The 20,361-nt window shown below is 47.3% G+C and overlaps 1 protein-coding gene across 1 annotated transcript in view; it reads right to left on the reverse strand.

The window, feature by feature from the left end:
- Positions 1-20,361, reverse strand: part of TNRC18 (trinucleotide repeat containing 18) — a 57,272-nt gene that overhangs the window by 11,293 nt on the left and 25,618 nt on the right. Inside the window, 7 exon segments of the mRNA XM_048493929.1 lie at positions 1,750-1,891; positions 2,675-2,854; positions 3,536-3,978; positions 9,751-9,987; positions 16,248-16,526; positions 17,541-17,889; positions 19,172-19,340. Of these exon segments, the coding sequence (XP_048349886.1) occupies positions 1,750-1,891; positions 2,675-2,854; positions 3,536-3,978; positions 9,751-9,987; positions 16,248-16,526; positions 17,541-17,889; positions 19,172-19,340 (1,799 nt within the window).

A 20,361-nucleotide genomic window follows, 5' to 3' on the forward strand; every position in this document is an offset into this window, starting at 1 on the left:
TATGTTAATTTCCAGAAGTCTGCAAACATTTCCGACATTGTGTTTGAGGGGGGGCCCTTCAGGGGAGTCAATCCTCTTAGAACATATTTGATTTTAAAAAACCCGCTTCCAGTTGTCAGTAACACCAGGAATGTGGTTGGATCCAACCGTTCACACCATGTCCTGACATTGTTTAGCTCACCACGTGATCCCAGATTGGTTGGGGCTCCCCCGTTATCATTATCGTGAAAGGAGGAAGCAGCAAGTACAGGGAAGAGCAGAGGAGGGGGCAGAGAAGTGACAGACCAGAGAAACCACTGTAGCAAGCAAGATCCAGAACTGAAAACATTTGCAAGATTTGGAGATTAATTTCCATGACAACAAAAAGACTGCTTTTCAGATTCAAAGAAGTGCCTGTGGCATTCTAAGGAAAGGCAATTGGGGGGAAAGGGCAAACAGCCCCCACCTCTCAGCGGATCAGCATGAACCCCCAAGACACCAAATCCTGCGATTTCTAGAAGATGCAGCTTGCTGTTCACCTTAAAAAATGATAGTGGGGGAGAAAGTATCTAAAAAGGCCCCCCCCCCCCCCCCCCCCCCAGTAACTTCAGTCTGCTTAGCTCACAGCCAAAAAAAGCTGCCACGAAGACCATGGATTGGCTCCCATGAATTAGGCTTCTTCAAATCCCTGAATCTGCTGCTGTCATGGAAACGGGGAACCATCAAAGGGAAAGGAGGCAAACGCCTCACCAGGTAAAGCCAACGCTTAACCCATGCCAACGTTCACGCCTAGACATATTAATAGACATGAGGGTTGGGTCTGACCTAGATTCAAACCCAAAGCAGCCCCAAAATGTGCTAGACGGTTTGGGGAAATCACGACATGGACCGATTTTGACACTACGTGAAACTCAGAAAGGATGGGGGTTACTAAAATCATCCGGATGCGGGCCGTTCCTCTAAGGGTCCTGAAGGCAAGATTCGCCGCTTGTTTATTAACCACAATTAGTCTCTGGGCGATATCTGTATGCAGACATCCTAGTCCAATCCTGGCTAGGAAAGCCCATGCAGGTGACAGAGCAAAGGAAACACCAATATTTGTCAGAGCAAACCAGGAGTAGAGTGAGCCAAAATCTGTTTCACAGAGCCTTCCAGGGATGGCCAGTCTATTAGATAGATCAGTGGTTCTCAACCTGTCGGTTGCGACCCCTTTGGGGGGTCGAACAACCCTTTCACAGGGGTCGCCTAAGACTCTTTGCCTGAGTGTTCTACATCTGTAAAATGGATTAAATATTAGGGTTGGGGGTCACCACAACATGAGGAACTGTATTAAAGGGTTGTGGCATTAGGAAGGTTGAGAACCACTAAGATAGATAGACAGCCAGGCAGATAGAGGACCTAGCTGTAACTACTGCACATAGATAGATAGACGGATGGATAGATAGAGGACCTAGCTATAACTACTGCACATAGATAGACAGACAAGTGGACAGATAGAGGACCTAGCTGTAACTACTGCACATGACAGACAGACAGACACACATACACACACGCCATAGTTAAGATAAACTGGGGTTCTGCTTCATGTCTGAACCAAGCCTGTGCATCACAGGGGTTTTTTTTTACAAACACAAAAAGACATACAGATAGCTTATAACCCACTGTGAACCTTTCATGAAGGCAGGAATCAACCCCCTGTGAAGCTAAAGGCAGGGAAGAAATCTAATCAGAAGAGAGACACTGCAAGGTGATTGGCTGCTTCCCTCTCACCTGGCGTAGGCGGCCTTTCCAGGAGCACGCTCAGTGGCATGTTTTCATCCTCCGAGAAGCTGCTGTCCTGATTGGGCTCAAAATCCTCCTCCGCAGCCATGCTCTCCATTAGCTTGCTAACGGCCCCGCCCTTCCCTCGATTCTGGGGGGCGGGAAGAAAAGGAGCAGGTTAGTGGGACGCCCAGCTATAGGATCGAGTGACCGGCCTTCATACAGAATCCCAACGGTGTGACTCGAGATCCCTTTAAGTGGAGATCTGGGGAGTGAACTTGCATGCAAGCAGTTTTCTGCCACTATGATCGGAGCCCTTCCCCGACATCAGTCTACAGGGGAAGGAACATTTTTAAACTTTTTTTTTTAAATCCCTGCCAGAGACACAGGGAAACAAGGAAGCTGAATTAGTCCCACAAGCAATTCCAGCCCTGTGGTGGGATACTCCTGTTCTCTTTAAGGACCACGGGTCCTGCTGCCTCGCTCTGCTGCAAGATTTCACCCTGCTGCCAATGTTGTCGAAAGGCTTTCGCGGCCGGAATCAACTCGTTGTTCTAGGTTTTCTGGGATGTGGCCTGCTAAGTTCTGTCCCTTGTGTTTCACCTGAATCTATGGCTGGCAGCTTCTGAGGCACGTCATGGCAAGATATGTTTCTCTCCTCGGCACGTCTGAAGATACCAGCCTTAGATGGGGGTGAAACGTTGGGAGCAAAAACTACCAGACCATAGCCACGCAGCCCGGAAAACCCACAACAGCCTCAAGCTGCATACAGTTTGCAGAATTTTGATGATCTGGACACAGGGCTTTCGTTCCTCGTCTGAACTTCAGAGGCCAGGAGATGCATTTGATGTCTCCCCCTCCACACCCTCTAACAACCCCCCCAACCGCGATGGCCACGTGGCAACCGGCACCCTTGCGTGGCGGCGACTCTCACCTCCTTCTTCACCTCTTTGGCTTTCAGCTTGGCCTTGCCCTTCTTGCTGGAGCCCAGGGAGCTTGCCAGGCTGGCGTGGATGTCGGGTGGACCGGTGATGCCCGGAGGAGAGTGGGAGGAGGACGAGGAGGAGGACAAGGAGGAGGAAGAGCAGAAAGGACTCTCTTTATTTTTCTTCTTCTGCACAACAAAAGGAGAAGAGCACAGAGAGATGTTTCATCAGCGTGGGTCACCAGACAAGAACCAACATCAGAAAGGGAAGTGAGGGGGATGGGGAAGGGGCCTCCCTTATACTAGTGAGAGAGTGAGGGTCAAGCATGCCCAGAAATCAACAACAGTAAACCTTTATTGACATCGAGCACTAAAATGCCATATTCACGGACTACAATTCCCATGAACAGTTGGAGGGCCTCAGTTGGACACCTCTGGGCTACAGGATTCCCTCCTCAGGAGCAGCAGTGGCGTAGGAGGTTAAGAGCTCATGTATCTAATCTGGAGGAACCGGGTTTGATTCCCCGCTCTGCCGCCTGAGCTGTGGAGGCTTATCTGGGGAATTTGGATTAGCCTGTAAACTCCCACACACGCCAGCTGGGTGACCTTGGGCTAGTCACAGCTTCTCGGAGCTCTCTCAGCCCCACCCACCTCACAGGGTGTTTGTTGTGAGGGGGGAAGGGCAAGGAGATTGTAAGCCCCTTTGAGTCTCCTGCAGGAGAGAAAGGGGGGATATAAATCCAAACTACTCCTCCTCCTCCTCCAAGTGGCTCCCAGACCACAGCAGAGAGGATCCACATCCACCGTAAATGTTCCACCCATTCTCTGCCCCTCTCCCTGCACTCCCCACTCAGCAGGGGTGGCTCGTACCTTGACAAGATCTTTCCTGTCCTTTTTGCTCCCATCCTTCTTGGGACTCATGGGAGTCCCCTTCACGTAGCGGCTGGGCTTGGACCCAGGGGCAGAGTTGCTCGGGGTGGTGGGGGAGAGGACGGCCGATGACATGGTGGCGTCGTGGAGGAAGATCCGCTCGCTCCGCCGCCGGTTCCAGAGGTCGTCGTCGCTCACCTCCAGCCCGAATTCGAAGCTCAGGTCCTTGGGCGACTTCAGCTTCTTCAGCTTTCGGCTCTTCTCGGAGGCTATTTTGCCCTTGTCCAAACTCACGCTGGAGGCAGAGTCAATGGGGTTCGTGGGCTGTACCGGTGTGGCACCGCCCGTGTCCAGCATTCCTTTCTTCCCACGCAGCAGCTGAGAGGGAGACTTCTTCCTGATCTTCACCTCACTCTCGGAATCTGTGTACTCAAACTCCATCCCTAATATGAAGAAGGGGTAGACTGAGTCAAGCCAAACGCCATTGAGATCACACCAGGCCACATTGAGATCACACCAGGCCACCCCCACCACCCCCCATACTGGTGCTGGACTCTCTACCCCCAGTCCTGTAACTGAAGGCTATATGGAAAGCAATAAGCCCACCCTTGAAATTCCTTCAGGCCCTTCACCTAAAAACAAAACAATACAGTCAATTCAAATCAGTCCAACTTGTTTTACCTGTGGGCTATCAGAAAGGTTTACAGCAAATGCTAGCCAAATGCCTGGAATTCCGAGAAGAAGAAAAGTTGGATTTATATCCATCCTTTCTCTCCTGCAAGGAGACTCAAAGGAGCTTACAAACTCCTTTCCCTTCCCCACTCACAACAAACACCCTGTGAGGCAGGTGGGGCTGAGAGAGCTCTGAAGAACTGTGACTAGCCCAAGGTCACCCAGCTGGCGTGTGTTGGAGTGCACAAGCTATCCTGGTTCACCAGATAAGCCTCCACAGCTCAAGCAGCAGAGCAGGGAACCAAACCCAATTCCTCCAGATTAGAGTACACCTGCTCTTAACCACTACGCCACTGCTGAGGTTAGAAAGCACAGAATACAGGCTGTTGCCATGGATTAGAAAAAGAGCTACAACTCGGTGGTAAAACATCTGCTTTGCAGGCAGAGAGTCCCGGGTTCAGCCCCTGTCATGTCCAGTTAAAAGGATCAAGTAGCAGGATCAACTAGAGAGCCGCCCACAGTCAGAGGAGACAGGAGTGACCAGGTATGAGGCAGCTTCATGTGTAAACCACAGCAAAGCGTCCCCAAGGGTTCACCTTAAGAATCACCACACATACCAAGCAATGTTTCTCCCCGTTTTGTGCTCTCTCTGGCTTTTCTCACCTTTTATTCTCTTTTCCTTTCATTTTGACTGCTGCAGAGTGTCAGGATGCCTAGTGGGAGCTGGGGGCTGCTTCAGTTTTCTGGGCTTTGCGGGGATGGGATGAGACACTATGGGTATGCTGTGTGATACCAACCGTCTCTACCACCAGGTGTGGGTCAAGGCCAGCTCCAACCAACTACTGCTCTTATCATACTGTCTGCATATTTTCTTGCACTGTTCACATGAGGGGGGGTGTAACCCTCATAGATATCACTGCTGTGCGCGCGGGAAAAGGCCAATTCTGGCTTTTCCAAGCTGTCCTCAGGATGAATAAACCTCTGTTCTCTACAAGGTGTTGTTTCAATCATTGGGGATCTGACAGAGTTACAATTTGGTGAGGTTGTTCTTGGGACTTCTTATCCTGACTAACTATACTATTGACAGCCTGAGCTCAGATCCCCGGCTCAGCCACGGAGCTTGCGCCCTGACTTGGACCAGGCACCGCTCTCACTTGGCTCAAAGAAATACTGACTTCGCTTGCCCCAAGTACTGGCGAACGAAGGGCTCGGCCTGGATTCGTGACCTGATCTAGATGAACATCTATCAGCTCCTAAGACCACCTCAGCGTGCCCCAAGACGTGTCTGAAAAAGGAACCCCTATCCCCCGCCCACAGAAACTAAGGCACTGTGTGCGAATGATGGCAGACTGGACCCACATTCATTTTCCTCTGTAGAGACTTCTCGGAGAAAGACAATATTTATAGGGAGGCTGCAAGCATCTGGCAAGCCCTGAACCCAGAACCATAAGAACATAAGAACAAGCCAGCTGGATTAGACCAGAGTCCATCTGTCCAGCTCTCTGCTACTCGCAGTGGCCCACCAGGTGCCTTTGGGAGCTCACATGCAGGATGTGAAACCAAGATGATGGTGTGTGTGTGTGTGTGTGGGGGAATTATCTTGTGTCCTATCACCAGTCGGCCACCCCACCCAATTACAACCGGACTGGATGTCAGCTGAAAAGAAATTAATTTTAAAGCAGAAATAGCATTAAACACATGCCTTGAGCGGGCACCTAGAGGGATGTCTGCGGCCCCCAGGGAAGTGCTCAAAGGGCCTGTCCCATTTCTCTGCAGACCTGCTCTCTTGTGAAAACCAGAAAGAGGGTCTCACCTTTTGGAATTTTGCTCACTGGGTGAGTGGGGTGGGGAGTGGGGGGAGAGGCAGCAAACATCCTACATACCAAACTGGACCTTCCAAGTGCCTGAGATAAGGAATCTCCTCGGGTTTGGTCATCCTTTGCCAAGCCTCTGTAGGAGGGATGCTGGCATCCAGACATATGTGAAAAGGCTGGACCCTGGGGAACCGTTTCACCGCCCAGGTCCAGCAAGTCCTCCCATTCTCCTTCTCAGCCTCAACGGATGGCCACCTCTGTTTTCCGCCCCGAGGACAAAGAAAGCCCCCTGCCACTGAATGACGGTGTGATGCTCCAAAAGTGGTGGAAATTCCCACAGTGCTGTTTTACTGTTCATAAAACAATCCCTGGGATCTTTCTGCCTTACAGGGGATACCTGAGATCTTGTTTCTGTCCGCAGGGACTTACCATAGAAATCCCCTCATGCCTCTCTTGTGTCTCAAAGGGCTCCAACACAGCCCTATTCGTCAAAATACACTTGGACAAGTTGGCAAAATTGCTTTTACCGCTCCTGTTGCTAAAGTTTGGATTCATGGTCTGTCCTGACTGAATTTTTGACAAAGGTTTTTGGGATTCTTAAAAGTTTTCAACAAGAAATGTTAATGATTTATGGTCCGTGAAATGCTCTGGCTCTGCTCAAGATATACAAATCAAGCAACATAAACAGGAAGTAACCCATTCAGATGCTCAAATCCACATCACCATCTCTCACTCAGAGGGATCCAGCCGCAACAGTTTATGAACCAAAGCAGAACTCCATGCAAGCACAATTGTCACCCGCCCTGTCTCCTTCTTGCTAGCAATCAACAGTGCTTGTCCTGAACTAGGATGCTAAAACCTTTCCCAGAACAGAAAATTTAGTGGGTATGCAAACATAAACTCCACCCCCGAGGCAGAGTCAGGTCAAGCCAGTGGGATTCGCATCCAACACTAGCCACAAAGCAACGCTTCCCCAAATCTCCTCTGCTTCGTTGGCTTTTTGCCCAAGCACAACTGCCTCGCCCCAATGCCACTGTGCTCCGAAGGTCGGCCAATGCAGCACCACTGTGGTTCTGTGGGGGTCAACAAGCCCCCCCAAATCTGGGCTTCTGGCACTGAGGCAAGAGACACTGTGTGAACGTAGTGACCTCACACGAGGCTGTGTCACTCAAAGGTTACTGCAGCAGTGCAGGATCGAGCCACAACATGAGCAGAAGGCGAAGATGTGGTTGTTATTATAGCACGGGGTGTCCTTCCAATTAATATGTACATTCCCAGACAGCACGGCAGGGCACTCAGGGGCTGCGCGAGACATAAATTAAAGACGACTCTTAGCACACAACACCTCTGGGAAGGGAGGCTGCCCAGTGCATCTCTACATGATATACTGCTCAGTCTCCTGGCCTTCTTCCAACCCAATGAATAATTTTATTGCATCTCTGCATCAGGTACGACTGAACGATCCAGCCACTCCTGACATGTACTGAATTACCGCAGAGGAGGGTTTTTCCTGTGCCTCTGTGCGAGTCACTGCCCTAGGTTTCTCCCACACCCCTTTGAAGCAGGACGGACACAGAACTCATACACAAGGTAGGCAATTCTTTCCACTTCACATACTCTATGACAGGGGTGTTAAACTCTGGCCCTCCAGATGTTTATGAACTACAGTTCCCATCATCCCCTGCCAGCATGGCTAATTGCTCATGCTGGCAGGGGCTGGTAGCATTTGTAGTCCATGAACATCTGGAGGGCCAGAGTTTGACACCCGTGCTCTATGAGTAAACCTTTTCTGGGGCAAATAACAGAGGGTACCTATGATTTTAAATTAGGGATTATGTCACACAGCTATCAAATATGTGGGTAATACTAACATAAGGGGCCCAAACAAGCCAACTAGATTTTTCCCCTTTGCAACCGGGCAGAGGAGGGTCCCAGGACAGACTAGCAGCAGCCTGCGTTACAGCACAGACATCCGAGTGGCTAAAAGTAAGCCAATCTCCCATGGAAGACATCATTTTCCATTCCGAAACCCACTATAAATCCCATTATCATTTAATACATATTAATAAAGGGGTTTATAAATGGAGCTTTTTTTACAGAGCTGCCTGACTGAGAAAGATGTTGCCCCGGGGCTACTTCTGCAGCCAGCGGCTCACGAGGGAATTAAAAAGCGGAATTTCAATTATTCATGGGAAAAGGGGCAGAGGGAGGGGGGGAGGGAGAGGAGCCAAAGACAGCTGGAGAAGCAGAGCCAGGCAGAGCTCGTGATCCAGCCGCTTCAGCCTGATGCCGATCCCTATTCCGGAATCCCTCCTGTGACTTTGACGTGGGACAGTGTAAAAAAAACCCCAACCACCACCATCTTGGCTTGGGCAACGAACTTGGGTTTGCCCAAAGTCACACCAGGGTTAGCCTGTTGGTTAGGCATGCTGAGGCAATCGCCTAGGGAGAGGAGCCCAAACCAGCCTTGACGCTCCTCTGCCCACAGAGGATGATTCTTCCCCCAACGCGGGATCGGTGTTTGGAATATGCTGCCACAGGAGGTGGTGGTGGCCACTAACCTGGATGGCTTTCAAAGGGGCTCGGACAGATTGATGGAGGAGAAGTCGATCTATGGGTACCAGTCTTGATCCTCCTTGATCTGAGACTGCAAATGCCTTAGCAGACCAGGTGCTCGGGAGAAGCAGCAGCAGCAGCAGCAGGCCATTGCTTTCACATCCTGCATGTGAGCTCCCAAAGGCACCTGGTGGGCCACTGCGAGTAGCAGAGTGCTGGACTAGATGGACTCTGGTCTGATCCAGCAGACTCTTATATTCTTATGATGTTGGCAACTTCCCCCCATTGTAGGGGGAGGGTGCGTGGCAGTTTCTCTGTTGTGTGTGTGTGCAGGGGTGTGGTGTTAACTTTTGCCAAGGTGCCAAAAATCCTCAGGCCGGCCCTGCATCACCAATCCCACTCCCAGTTTCGTCTACTTCATGCCTGCGTCCCACCAGTGACGGGACTCTTTCTATACAGTCAACCTCTCTAAAAGGTGGGTTTATGCATACAGATGCTGCAGACAGCCAGAGTTACCTGAGATCCACAAACCAGATCTCAACCCTCATTTGAAATCCCACTCTGAGGCCAACAAACCAACCTCAGTTCATTGGACGGTCTGTATTGAGACCCTATGTTTGAGGAATTCTTGCTGTTGTTTTTTAAAGTTTGGATTGATACCCCACCATTCTCTCCTGAGCCTCCTGTAAGGAGACTCAAAGGGGCTTACAAACTCCTTTCCCTTCCTCTCCCCACAACAGACACCTGGTGAGGTAGATGGGGCTGAGAGAGCTCCAAAGAACTGGGACTAGCCCAAGGTCACCCAGCAGGAAAGTAGGAGTGCAGAAACACATCTGGTTCACCAGATAAGCCTCCGCCACTTAGGAGGAGGAGTGGGGAATCAAACCCGGTTCTCCAGATTAGAATCCACCTGCTCGTAATCACTACCCTACACTTGCTGTGGGTTCATCACAAAGCTGATTATTCCCAAAGTTACCTATGGGAAGCTACGGCTAATGTTACACAGGCCCTAATTCAGGACATGAAGTTGCTTCATACTGAATTCCCCTCAAGTTGGCAGATGAGGATCTTCCCCATCTCTGCTACCAGAGATCCTTCAAAACCGGGGAGAAGCCAAAGGCTGAGCCTGAAGTCTTCTGCATGGGAAAAACAGGTGAGCCCTGGCCAACATACCCATCAAACTTTGCCGTTCTTCCTTCTTCTTCGCCTTCTGCTTCGCTTCCAGCTGAACAATGGAGAGAGACGGTGGGATGATGGGGCTCGGCGCAGCGCTGGCGGCGAACCTGGCGAGTAGCCCCAGACCACTCTCCTCCAAAGCCGGGGGTGCAAGCCGCTCATTTCCACCCAGTCGATAATCTTCTGCGTCCTCTTCTTCTTCCTCTTCCTCCTCCTCTTCTTCCGAGGTAGAATCTGTTACCCAGGAGATACGAGAGAGGCCCCGTTAGAAGGCTGAATGGAGTTTCAACCATCCAGTCTTCAAGCTCACCAGAGCCCAGCTCTACAGCAGGCAACCTCTTAACAAACACATTGTGATGCATGGGGGGCGCGGCCTTCTGGAATATTCAGTTCTCGTGGAAAGAGTACAGGCTCGCAAGAAACAATAGGGAAACAGCAGAGCAGGAGTCATGGAAAATCCCCAGTGTGGACAAAAGAGCAGGGTTAAAAAATCCCATGCCTAAAAAACGCACAAACAATACCAAGATCAGACATCCCTGGACAATCCAACCTGTGTGCAATCTGCTTGCGTCCGCACATCTATGAAGTATCCTCTCACCCTTTTCAAATGGATTGAAGGAACCTTAAGTTTAACATACACACACTCGCAGTTAAGTTACAAACACACAGTAGTTGCGTACGTAATAAGGCAACTCAGTTTCCTTCAGCCTGCAATGTAGCAGGACAGCTAAAAACAACAACGCATTTCATGTTGTTGGGTACAGTCACTGGAACGTTCTTATAGACTCCAAGACTTGCACATTCCTGTCTGCCCCTCCAGTAACCAATATAGACAAATGGATTTTGTCTGCATAAGGAGGGTCAAAATATTCATAAATAACTAACATTGTGCAAAAGAAGAAAACTATGCCAAGTTGCTCAATTTGCACAATTTATACAAAATGAAGACTTCCCCTCGTCTTGGTGCAGAATTTGGATTTTTTAAAAATTGGAGTACAGACAATCTTGGATTTACCATCTTCACCCCATTTATTCCATATCTATCCATCGTATTGAGTACCCTTCGAGTTCATTTGCTCTGACCAGAATATTCTGTGTTTGATTTGGGGGTTTCCCCCCCATCCGCTTTGCCACTGCTTACAAGCGTACTGCCCAAGCAGAGAGGCTGACCTTTGAAAAGCAGAAACGATCAGGGAGCCAAACGGACACACACCAAAAAATCTGGGAAGTTTCTCACTGAAACCTTATGATAAATACCCCCTGGGGTTGCCCCTAAGTTGCTTTTTTAAAAAATCCCCAGGTTAAACAAATGACAGACTGGCGTTAACATGCAACTGCCTTAAACCGAGAAATTTTTTCAAATAGATAACCTCTCCTTTACCTTTACGTAACGTCAGCCTTTTGTACTTATCGAAAATATCACACCAAGTGATATTCACATGCAGTCATTTCCAGAAATGTTACACATGCAGTTATTTCCAAAAATGTTTCCAGAAATGTCACAGCTGGTAACTATCCTGGCATCTTCAAACAACACCAAGTGATCAGTGGTGGGATTCAAATAATTTAACAACCCGTTCCGGTGGTGGGATTCAAATAATTCAACAACTGGTTGTTTACAAGCCCCATTGTAACAACTGGTTCTGCCGAAGTGGTGCAAACCTGCTGAATCCCACCACTGCAAGTGACGTGATGCTCTTTGTATATATTTTTAAGATCTGGTGAAATACATCCATTCACCCTTGTTGAGTAAACTTCAGTAGGCGTAATATAAATCCCATAATCACAGCAACGTGTCGGAGTGGACAACGTGACCAGCGTCAAACACTACGTCAGATATTCCACCCATCACGCTTTCCCTGTACCTAGTTAATAACTAATCATCAATAACTGATTGATTGTTAACAATGGCATCTAAGTAGCTGCAGGGAGATCATTCCCAAGGCAACAGGGAGATCTTTCCCAAGGCAAGTAAAAATTGCCCTTACTTCCCCATCATGGGAAACTCATGGTCCCAAACCATGCTTACAGGTACAGACAGGATGTATACTGAAATCTTATCTAAGGCACAGCTAAAAAGCAACACAGCCAAGTCCATTGCAATTCTTTGCTAGGGAACATGTGGATTCTGAGATATTCGAACGAGACATATCAGATCAAGACAAAAATACAGACACTGACAGAAATGCGTTGTTCTAATTACCACTTGGTTTGTAGGAAAACATGCTTGTTAATATTTTAAATACTGAATAGCTGTGCAGTCAAGGTCTCCAGGACAGAAGGGTAACTACTGATCATAACAGTGGATTTCTTGTATACGTAGCATAAACTGAGCGCCTGCGAATGTAGATGACCACAACTAACCTTGAGGTCTGGCAAGCTAAATTCCAGCAAGAACCCTTGGCACGCGAGCCACTCCTAGGGTTTGCATGTAACAAAGTTGCCCACGCCAATCATCAAGTACATGTTGAGCTTGCATATTTGTCAATTCGGTACCAAAACTTCCAGGGTCTCCCCGCCACCCCCAAACAATGGTTTGGTTCCCGCCTCCCTCCAGAAGACAGTCCAAGCAGAAGAAACAACAACTTGGTTAAAAAACAGACAAGACATTTGTTAAGTTACCACAAATAAATGTAACAAGATGACTGGGGACAGCGAGGGTATGGCATGAGAGGGCAGCAGGGGGAGAGATAGAAATGTATATTTAAGTTTAATTATATATATATAATATTATATATATAATTATATATATGTATAATTATATATTATATATATATAATTATATATATATATAATAGCAAACAAAGCACAGTATCATTTTGCCAGTCAAACGTACAGCACACAAAGCTGGCGAAGTGCAGGCAGACTTTAGACAGCTATCGGGTCCTCTGCATGTGCCTTAGATTGGTCACCTGTGTTCTATCAAGATCAAGCCCCCAAAGGATTAAATTTCTGTTAAAAACAAAACAAACCTGTGTTTTGGGCTGCAGACTCCAGAAAAAGATTTTTTCTGTAATTGACTTTTGGAAATGACGTTCAGAAGTCCTACATGCGGCTTTTGAGTTAGATATTTTTATAATGTGGCTTCTTTACTGGTTCTCTTTGTCACCTGCTCTTTCCTTAAACCATAAAGTATGGTAAAAACCATAGAGTTTCTGGTGATTCCTAGAGCTACCCTTTGTTCTTACTGAACCTCTGGTCACTACATGAGGCTGCATTTTTATAAGAAATTCTCCTGTGACACTGCCCAGTCCTCTAGCAATACCTGGCAACCCCATTTTACATAACTGGTTGCTGCTGGCTGGGAAACACTTAGCATAGCTACATTGCACCAGGAAGTGAGTTGTTCCCTATGCCACGGAGGAGCTGGGAAATCAAAATGGGATGGATAGTTTCTTTTCAGAGAAAAGGTGACGTGGAAACGTGAGATCCCTACACTACAACTCTGGAAACTGTCTAATACCCAAGTGGTTAATTTCAGAGGAGGCAGTAAAGGGAATTTCCTGAAAATGCTCAGTTACTGGGCAAAATTTCTCCAGTACAAGCCGAATAGGTCCACATTGTGAGTTCTGATTAGCTTATTCTCATCATGAGAAACTTTCAGGTTGCAAGTCAGGATTTAAATAGCTTAATTCCTTTATTCCTTGAAGATCATCTTTTTAAAAAGTGTTGCCTGATTTCCTGCCCGAACAATTGGTACTTGAAATTTGTGCGGAATAAGTAGCCACAAAAACTCTTCTCCTGAGACAGATGAATCCTTTGGGGGAAGTCTTCGATAATCTGAGTGGGTAACGTAAGTTGTAAAGGACATTTTTGCAAAGTATTTTCTGGAGTCCTCAGCAATAGTTTTTTTCTTAAAGCAAAATAAATTAGAATGGACAAACCAACCTCCCTTTGATTCTAGGAAGAAAAGCCCAGAAAATCAGAAGTGCCCCGAAACGTCAGTGCCATTGACTCAATTGGGTGCAGTAAACTGGAGACCGCCAAACCGCCGAGGGTTTTGGTTTTTTGAAACAGACCTTATAAAACAAAAAGAGGAGATAATTTTTGCCTACCTACATAATGGGGGACCCTTCGCTGAGCTGTGTCTGCCCTACTCCAAAAGCCAATCGCTTTGCTTCTTTAGTGGAGCGCGAGAACAAATGGAAGGGGCCGAGATAGACACTCAAAGCATCATGGGTAGGGGTCAGGGGTGAAGGGATTGGCCAAGCAGCTGCAAGGAGAAAGCAAGCACGCTAGGAAAAGCCGAGGTCATTAATAGTTTTAGTAAATCAGGGAAAAGCCATCAGATATGCTATTACCCAAATATCCCTTAAAAGAAACAACTCATCAGCAAAAAATAGAAGAATAGGCATTCATAAAATGTCTTTGTTTATAAAGCCCAAAACCCTCTTCCCTTCCACCCACCAAGATTCCTCCCTTCCCACCCCCATCCTGTACAGTTCTTTCCTCTCTTCTCACTAGATAGAATGATGCAGAATATTTGAAAATTTCTTCCTTCGCCACAACCATTTCCCAAACCCCTATCTTAGGAAAAGGCAGCCGGGAGAGGGTGGATGGGACATCTTTCTTTCACTGTCAAGAGCAATTGACCACAAGACAATCTAAAAAAAGGGAACTGATACCTATAAGATTTGCATTAAAATCGTATAAAAATACTAGAGTTTTACGGGGAGAGGTGGCTCAGAAAGGAATGTAACATATTTTGGGAGTTACAGCAGCTTCTTGGTGGAAAAAATCTCCCTTCGAGTCTCTCTCGCCTCTAAATATTTTAAAGCTTTTAAACACATGTTGTTCTAACTTTTTTTGGAATGTCGCTTTCATGACGTTATTTCAGAAAATCTTCTTTAAAAAGTTTTTAAAATTGTTTACAGCTGTTGCTCTGTGGTTTTGATCACCAATGGTGAATGGTTACGAAAACGGAGGAAGAGGAGTTGGCAAAAAAATCAACAAACGATCCAGAGCCTCAAAGTGGCCTTCTGGGACCACAAGGAAGACTCTATGGAAACCTTTCCTGAGCAACTCTCAATCAATAAACTTTACACTCCCTTCCCTCTTGGTCGCCTTACATAAAAGTTCCTAATTCGGAAGACTCATTCAAACAATCTCTCTCGCTGTTATTCTTCAATGAGTGAACTCTAAAACACATATAAAAATCCCTCGTTGTCTACATGCACGCTCTTAAGTATTCATCACCTGTGCTTCTCTTGCTATTTCTTTTTCTCACTTCTCCAAGAGAGAGGAAAATGCACAAAAAGCAGATTTTTTTTTTAAAAGCCCAACGGCACACAGATCTGTCCCCCGACACAGCTTCCAAATTTTGTTAGCAATTCTAGTACCGCTGCATAGGAGGCACCCGATTTGAAATATTCATAATCTACTTGACTTTAAAAATTAAATGCGGGATAAAGGGGGGGGGAGTGTCTCACGTTTTTGAACGGATTAGACCCCAATTATATCCGACAGTGAAAAATTAGTTTCATTTTAGACTTCGGCCATTATGCAAAAGTACAAAAGCTTATTAATTTTCCCGTTTCTTTCCCAAAATACATGGGGGCTGCCAGGGGGAGGGGGGGACTGGAAACATTTAGAAAGAAACGTGAAAAGCAAGCCCTGCTTGAATAACATCTGTGGGCAACGTTAACAGACTGTGCCTCCTTGGAAAGAAATGGAGAGACCAATGTGTAGGTTTGCCTTTTCCTCCTAGAAAATAAAGCCACCTTAAGCGAGTTGCAAGCCAGGGATATTTGAATAATAGAGAAACCCATCGCAATGTGGGTGAATTCCTTTGCTAACATTCTTTGGGAGTGATGAGGGAACAGCGGAATGGAGTGAAGCATCAAGCTATACCACCTAGTGAGAGACACAGGAAGAGAGACAAGGCAGACGGGTTTAGTTAAAAACAGACCAGATATTTTTAATACAAAGCTTGGTACCAAATTGCAATACAAACATAATGGGGGGGACGGGACTCCCACACAACACATATTCTAGTCTTGCAAATGTCCTCCCGAGTCCCTAGACATGCTAAAATTAAATTAAAATGATGATGATCATTATAATAATAATAATACAGCCACGTAACAGTGATAGTAACAGGAGATGAAGGGCTGAAAAAATAAAGTTGAGGGTGAGGAGAGGCAGATAGAAAAGGGCGGTTAAGGAGGACACTAAACACCCCCCCAGTCGACTTGACAGCTCTGAGAAGAAGAGCTGTCGAGTAATAAGATTTTTAAAAAGCATGAGTGACACACGCAGATTCTTTGTTTCTATAAAAGGAATACTGATACAGTGGGCCATAAAAGTCAAAAAGAAAGGAAGGAAGATCACCCTCCAAAAGGGCCAATCACAACAGTATCCAAGATGGTGGACCACTGCCCCATCTCCCCTCCCCACATGCTCTCACTCACTCAAAACACTTATTCGATTTCTGTTTGCGTTAGGACCTAGCTACAACCTCGCAATCTAGTTATAACCTTATAATCTGTTATAACCTTGATCGAACGAGTCCTCCGAAGAATCACTGAAGGAAGATCCAACTTCGGCCTCTCTGGCCACCAAACAAAACTGCTGCTTCCGGCTTGCGGCCAGTTTAGATCTGAGAGTCCTAACGGCAGGCAGGCCCTTCTTGGAGGTCTTGAAGCCTCCAGAGATCCGCTTGGCCTTGTGGCCCGCTGCCGCATACAGGCTGGGCGGTTGCATTCTGGAGCTGGACGAGGACTGGAAAGACCATTCGTCCTTCAGGGATTCATCGTCTTCCTCTGAGTCTGTATCTGCCATTAAAGTAAGGTTTGGGGGAAAGACTTGCGGTTACATGTTTAAGTCAGCAAATGACACCTCTGACATCTCTCTCAACAGTTTCTGCAAAACAACATGATGACAGGACCAAGGAAACACTTTTTAGAGGAGACACTGTAACAATCCCCTACTGTCAAGACAATACGATGGAGCCTATCTGGCACAGGTTGCCCCACCATAGATGAAACAGAACTCTTCCCCTCCCCCGCCACTGAAGCTGTCTGTCTTCCACAGGGATTCGGATTTTCTGAAGATCACCTTCTTCCAGTGACAAAAGCAGGAAACAATGTAAGTTTTCTAATCCTACTCTGTCCTGTGCCATTATGAATAAGCATGTCAGTTCTAAGACAGCGCAGAAAGGTCCTAAATAGCGGCACTTGGAGACGTCTTCCCATCTGATATGATGCCCAGTTCACAGACTAGTGGGGTGGAGCAACAGCTGATCCCCTATAAGTGGGTCATTTCTGTGACCATGCATCTTGGCTGAATGATAGAATCCTTCCCCGTGTTGCTGTTATGTTTCTACAGGGATCTGTGAGGCTGGGGGAAAGTGTTTATCCTCCCAGCAGTGTGATTCTTCAAGGTAGATCCTACCAGCAAAAGCATGAGATCTGGCCAACTGGAAGCAGCCCCTACAATACTCCAGAGCTATAAATTGGGCCTCCAATGACCAAAAAAAAGCTGTTCCTTCTTCCCCCATTTACAATGCGGTTGGTGCATTTCATTATGGGAGACGGCTAATTGCAACAACTGATGGGAAGAAGTCCGTCCCTGGTTTTGAGCAAATTCACCCCTGAGATCTTGCAGATGTGACCATTCCTAGACCTATGAATGAAGCCAGCAACCCCCACTTACCGCCACCCCACTGTGAAACAAAACTCCACTACAGCCTCTGTGAGGGATTAAACCTTCACTTTTGACAAAGCCCGAAACACAGACGGAGAGAACAATTAAAACCCAAAACAAAAAGACGGCTTCAAGTTACTTACTGTAGGAGTAGCTGCTGAATTCAGATATTGCTGGTGAGGAGGTAACCTTCAGGTGACCCTTCAGTTTTAGCCCCATCTCCATCTTCTTCATTTTGGCCGCCATTTTGTTTTTACCTTCTTTGGAGGCCTTCAGGGAGAAGCTCAACGAATGGGACAAGCTCTTCTTTTCCTGGCGGGGAAGCAGGTAGCGGCTGCCCCCACACCCGCTGTGCTTCTGCCTCCCTCCAGAGCCGCCTGTGCACTTGAAAGGGGATTTCAGCTTGTTGTGCTTGGAGAGCGAGAGCGCTTTGTCCAGTTTGTTCACCAGGTGCTCTTGGTCCCGGGCCAGCTTCCTCTTCTTAATCTTCAACTGCAGGAAAGGAGGGATCACAACAGGCACAGGTGAGTTCGCGGCAAACACCTTTTGTTGTTCTCACTCTATGCCTGACTTCACCTCATTCAGTGGCCTTTGGGCCTTCAGGGAGCCCTTTCCAGGTTGACTGTGTCTGCCATGGAGCCCCCAGAGGATTGCAGAGGATTCTGGGCCATATTCAGGGGGCACATGGTCTGCTCCTACGTGACACCGGCTACTCCCGTTGGACCTTACTGATATGCTGATGAAACAGGAAGGTCTGCATATTTCACAGGAAAATCAGTTGTGGTGGGAAAGGCGATTTCTCTCTCAGAGAACCTTTTCTGCTATTAGAAGCTTCCAAGAAACCTTCCATTTTCCCTCAGAACCACAGAAAACCAGAAGCCAATGGTGGAGGTGAAAGAGTAAATTCCATTATTTTCCTCTCACACGCTGCCAATTAGCAAAAGAAGAGAGTATTCCTGGAGGACCCTCTTGGCAGAAGTTACCTCACAATAAGCATCTTAGTTGCAACGCTGTATTACTCTTAATTACCATTCACTGAAATGAGAGAGGTGGGATATCCATATTTTGTGCCTGTGCTTTGGTGAGGCCTCATTTCACACTGACTGTGCTATCCACATCCCTTCTCTCATTTGACACGAGGGGATCAGAGGTGATGTATTAAACATCAGATATTAGGAGAAAATAAACCATCAATAACTTCAACTTAAGCAAACAAGTCAGTAACTTCAGCTTGAGCAAACATATGTGCAGAGGGGAATCTCTTCAACTAAGACACATAATGAAGTTACGAAAAAGAAGAAGAAGAGTAGGAGTAGGAGTTTGGACTTATATCCCCCTTTTCTCTCCTGTAAGGAGACTCAAAGGGGCTAACAATCCCCTTTCCCTTCCCCCCCTCACAACAAACACCCTGTGAGCTGGGTGGGGCTGAGAGAGCTCCGAAGAACTGTGACTCGCCCAAGATCACCCAGTTGTGTTGGAGAGCACAAGCTAATCTAGTTCACCAGATAACCCTCCACAGCTCAAGTGGAAGAGTGGGGAATCAAAACCAGTTCCCCAGATTAGAGTGCACCTGCTCTTAACCACTACACCACCCTGGCCCTTACACCACGCTGGCCCCTTTTGAGGAAAATCAAAAGCATTTTCAATGTGAACTGTGGCTTCACAATGGGAAATTCAAAATTTCCCTTTTGAAAACGTTCATATGGACTCAATCCTAAGTTTGGATCAAAAAGCCCAACCGGGGCTAGCTGGCCTGGATGGGAGAGGTACCAACCTCACTGGAAAAGCTTGCGAGGACGTCGTGCTCATCCCAGCTGTGGTTCCTCCCTTTCACCTTCAAGCTCTCCATCTCCTCCTCTTCATCCAGGAGGAAGCCCCGGTGCCTTTTCCGTGTCCCTTCTCCCGGCTCCGAGTCTTCGGAGAGCAGCAAGGACTTGCTGAGCCTGGAAACCAGAGAAAACAGAATTGGTGCGACTGGGATTTGGCGTCACCACCTGGCAGGATCGGGCGAACGAGCATGAGCAAGACTGAAGATCCCTAAAGCACCTCTTGACCAGGATCCAGTGCTCTGAGAGCTGACTGCAAAGAGGAAGACCCAAGTCCATAAGAACATCGGCTGGAGTTTCCGAATGTAAAAGGCCAAAGGGATAAAGTCCTCAGTTCAAATAAAAGTTGCCAAGACATCTCTTTGATTTCTGCAAAGCTAGAGGGTTAGCAGATGTGCTGATCGGGGGGATGGGGGGCACGCAGGGAGGTTCCCACCTTGCTCTGCAGCCATCATCCACAACATTGCTGACAAGGGAGAAGCAAGACCACCCTTGGGCCAGCTCTTGTTCACTGATCTGCCATCCCCGGCTGCCTGTCCTTTCCTACCCAGCTGAAGTAGCCCATCTAGGATGCATCAGGGAAAAAGGGCAGCGCCATCCTGCACTCTCTCTTTGTACACAGCTTATACAAGGCATCACCTTTTCCCCCAAGGTGGGAAAGCAGACCTTTGTGGAAGGCCAGTGTGACTAGTGCAGAAATGGGAGGTGATGGCAGGTCAATGCATCCTGTCAGCCCCCCACATTGTCCCCTGTCACTCCCACTCCACCTCTCTTCCTCACCGCAGCTGATCTTGTACAGAAATCCCTGAAAATGGTGGGTGCCTCATCATCAGAATGGACATTTAAAAAAAACTATCACAGATGTGGTTCTTGTGGGATTATCCGAGCCTTATTTAGAAGCAGCAGAAATGAAAGCGATGCCCAAATTCTGTCTGATGTGATTACGTGCAAATGTTCATTGATCAAAGTATATTTATTTTGGAACACCGTTGGTTAATGTTATTGTTAGTTCTTCCTTCACTGTTAATGTCACTGTTTTGTTGGTGTCCTTTAAAATAAATAAGCGGTAGTTGTTATTATTATCCATCAATATTGCTAATAAATAAGTGGCGTTGGAAAGAATCAGAAAAACCAAAAC

This window comes from Sphaerodactylus townsendi, linkage group LG04, assembly GCF_021028975.2.
Source record: "Sphaerodactylus townsendi isolate TG3544 linkage group LG04, MPM_Stown_v2.3, whole genome shotgun sequence".
NCBI lineage: Eukaryota > Metazoa > Chordata > Lepidosauria > Squamata > Sphaerodactylidae > Sphaerodactylus > Sphaerodactylus townsendi.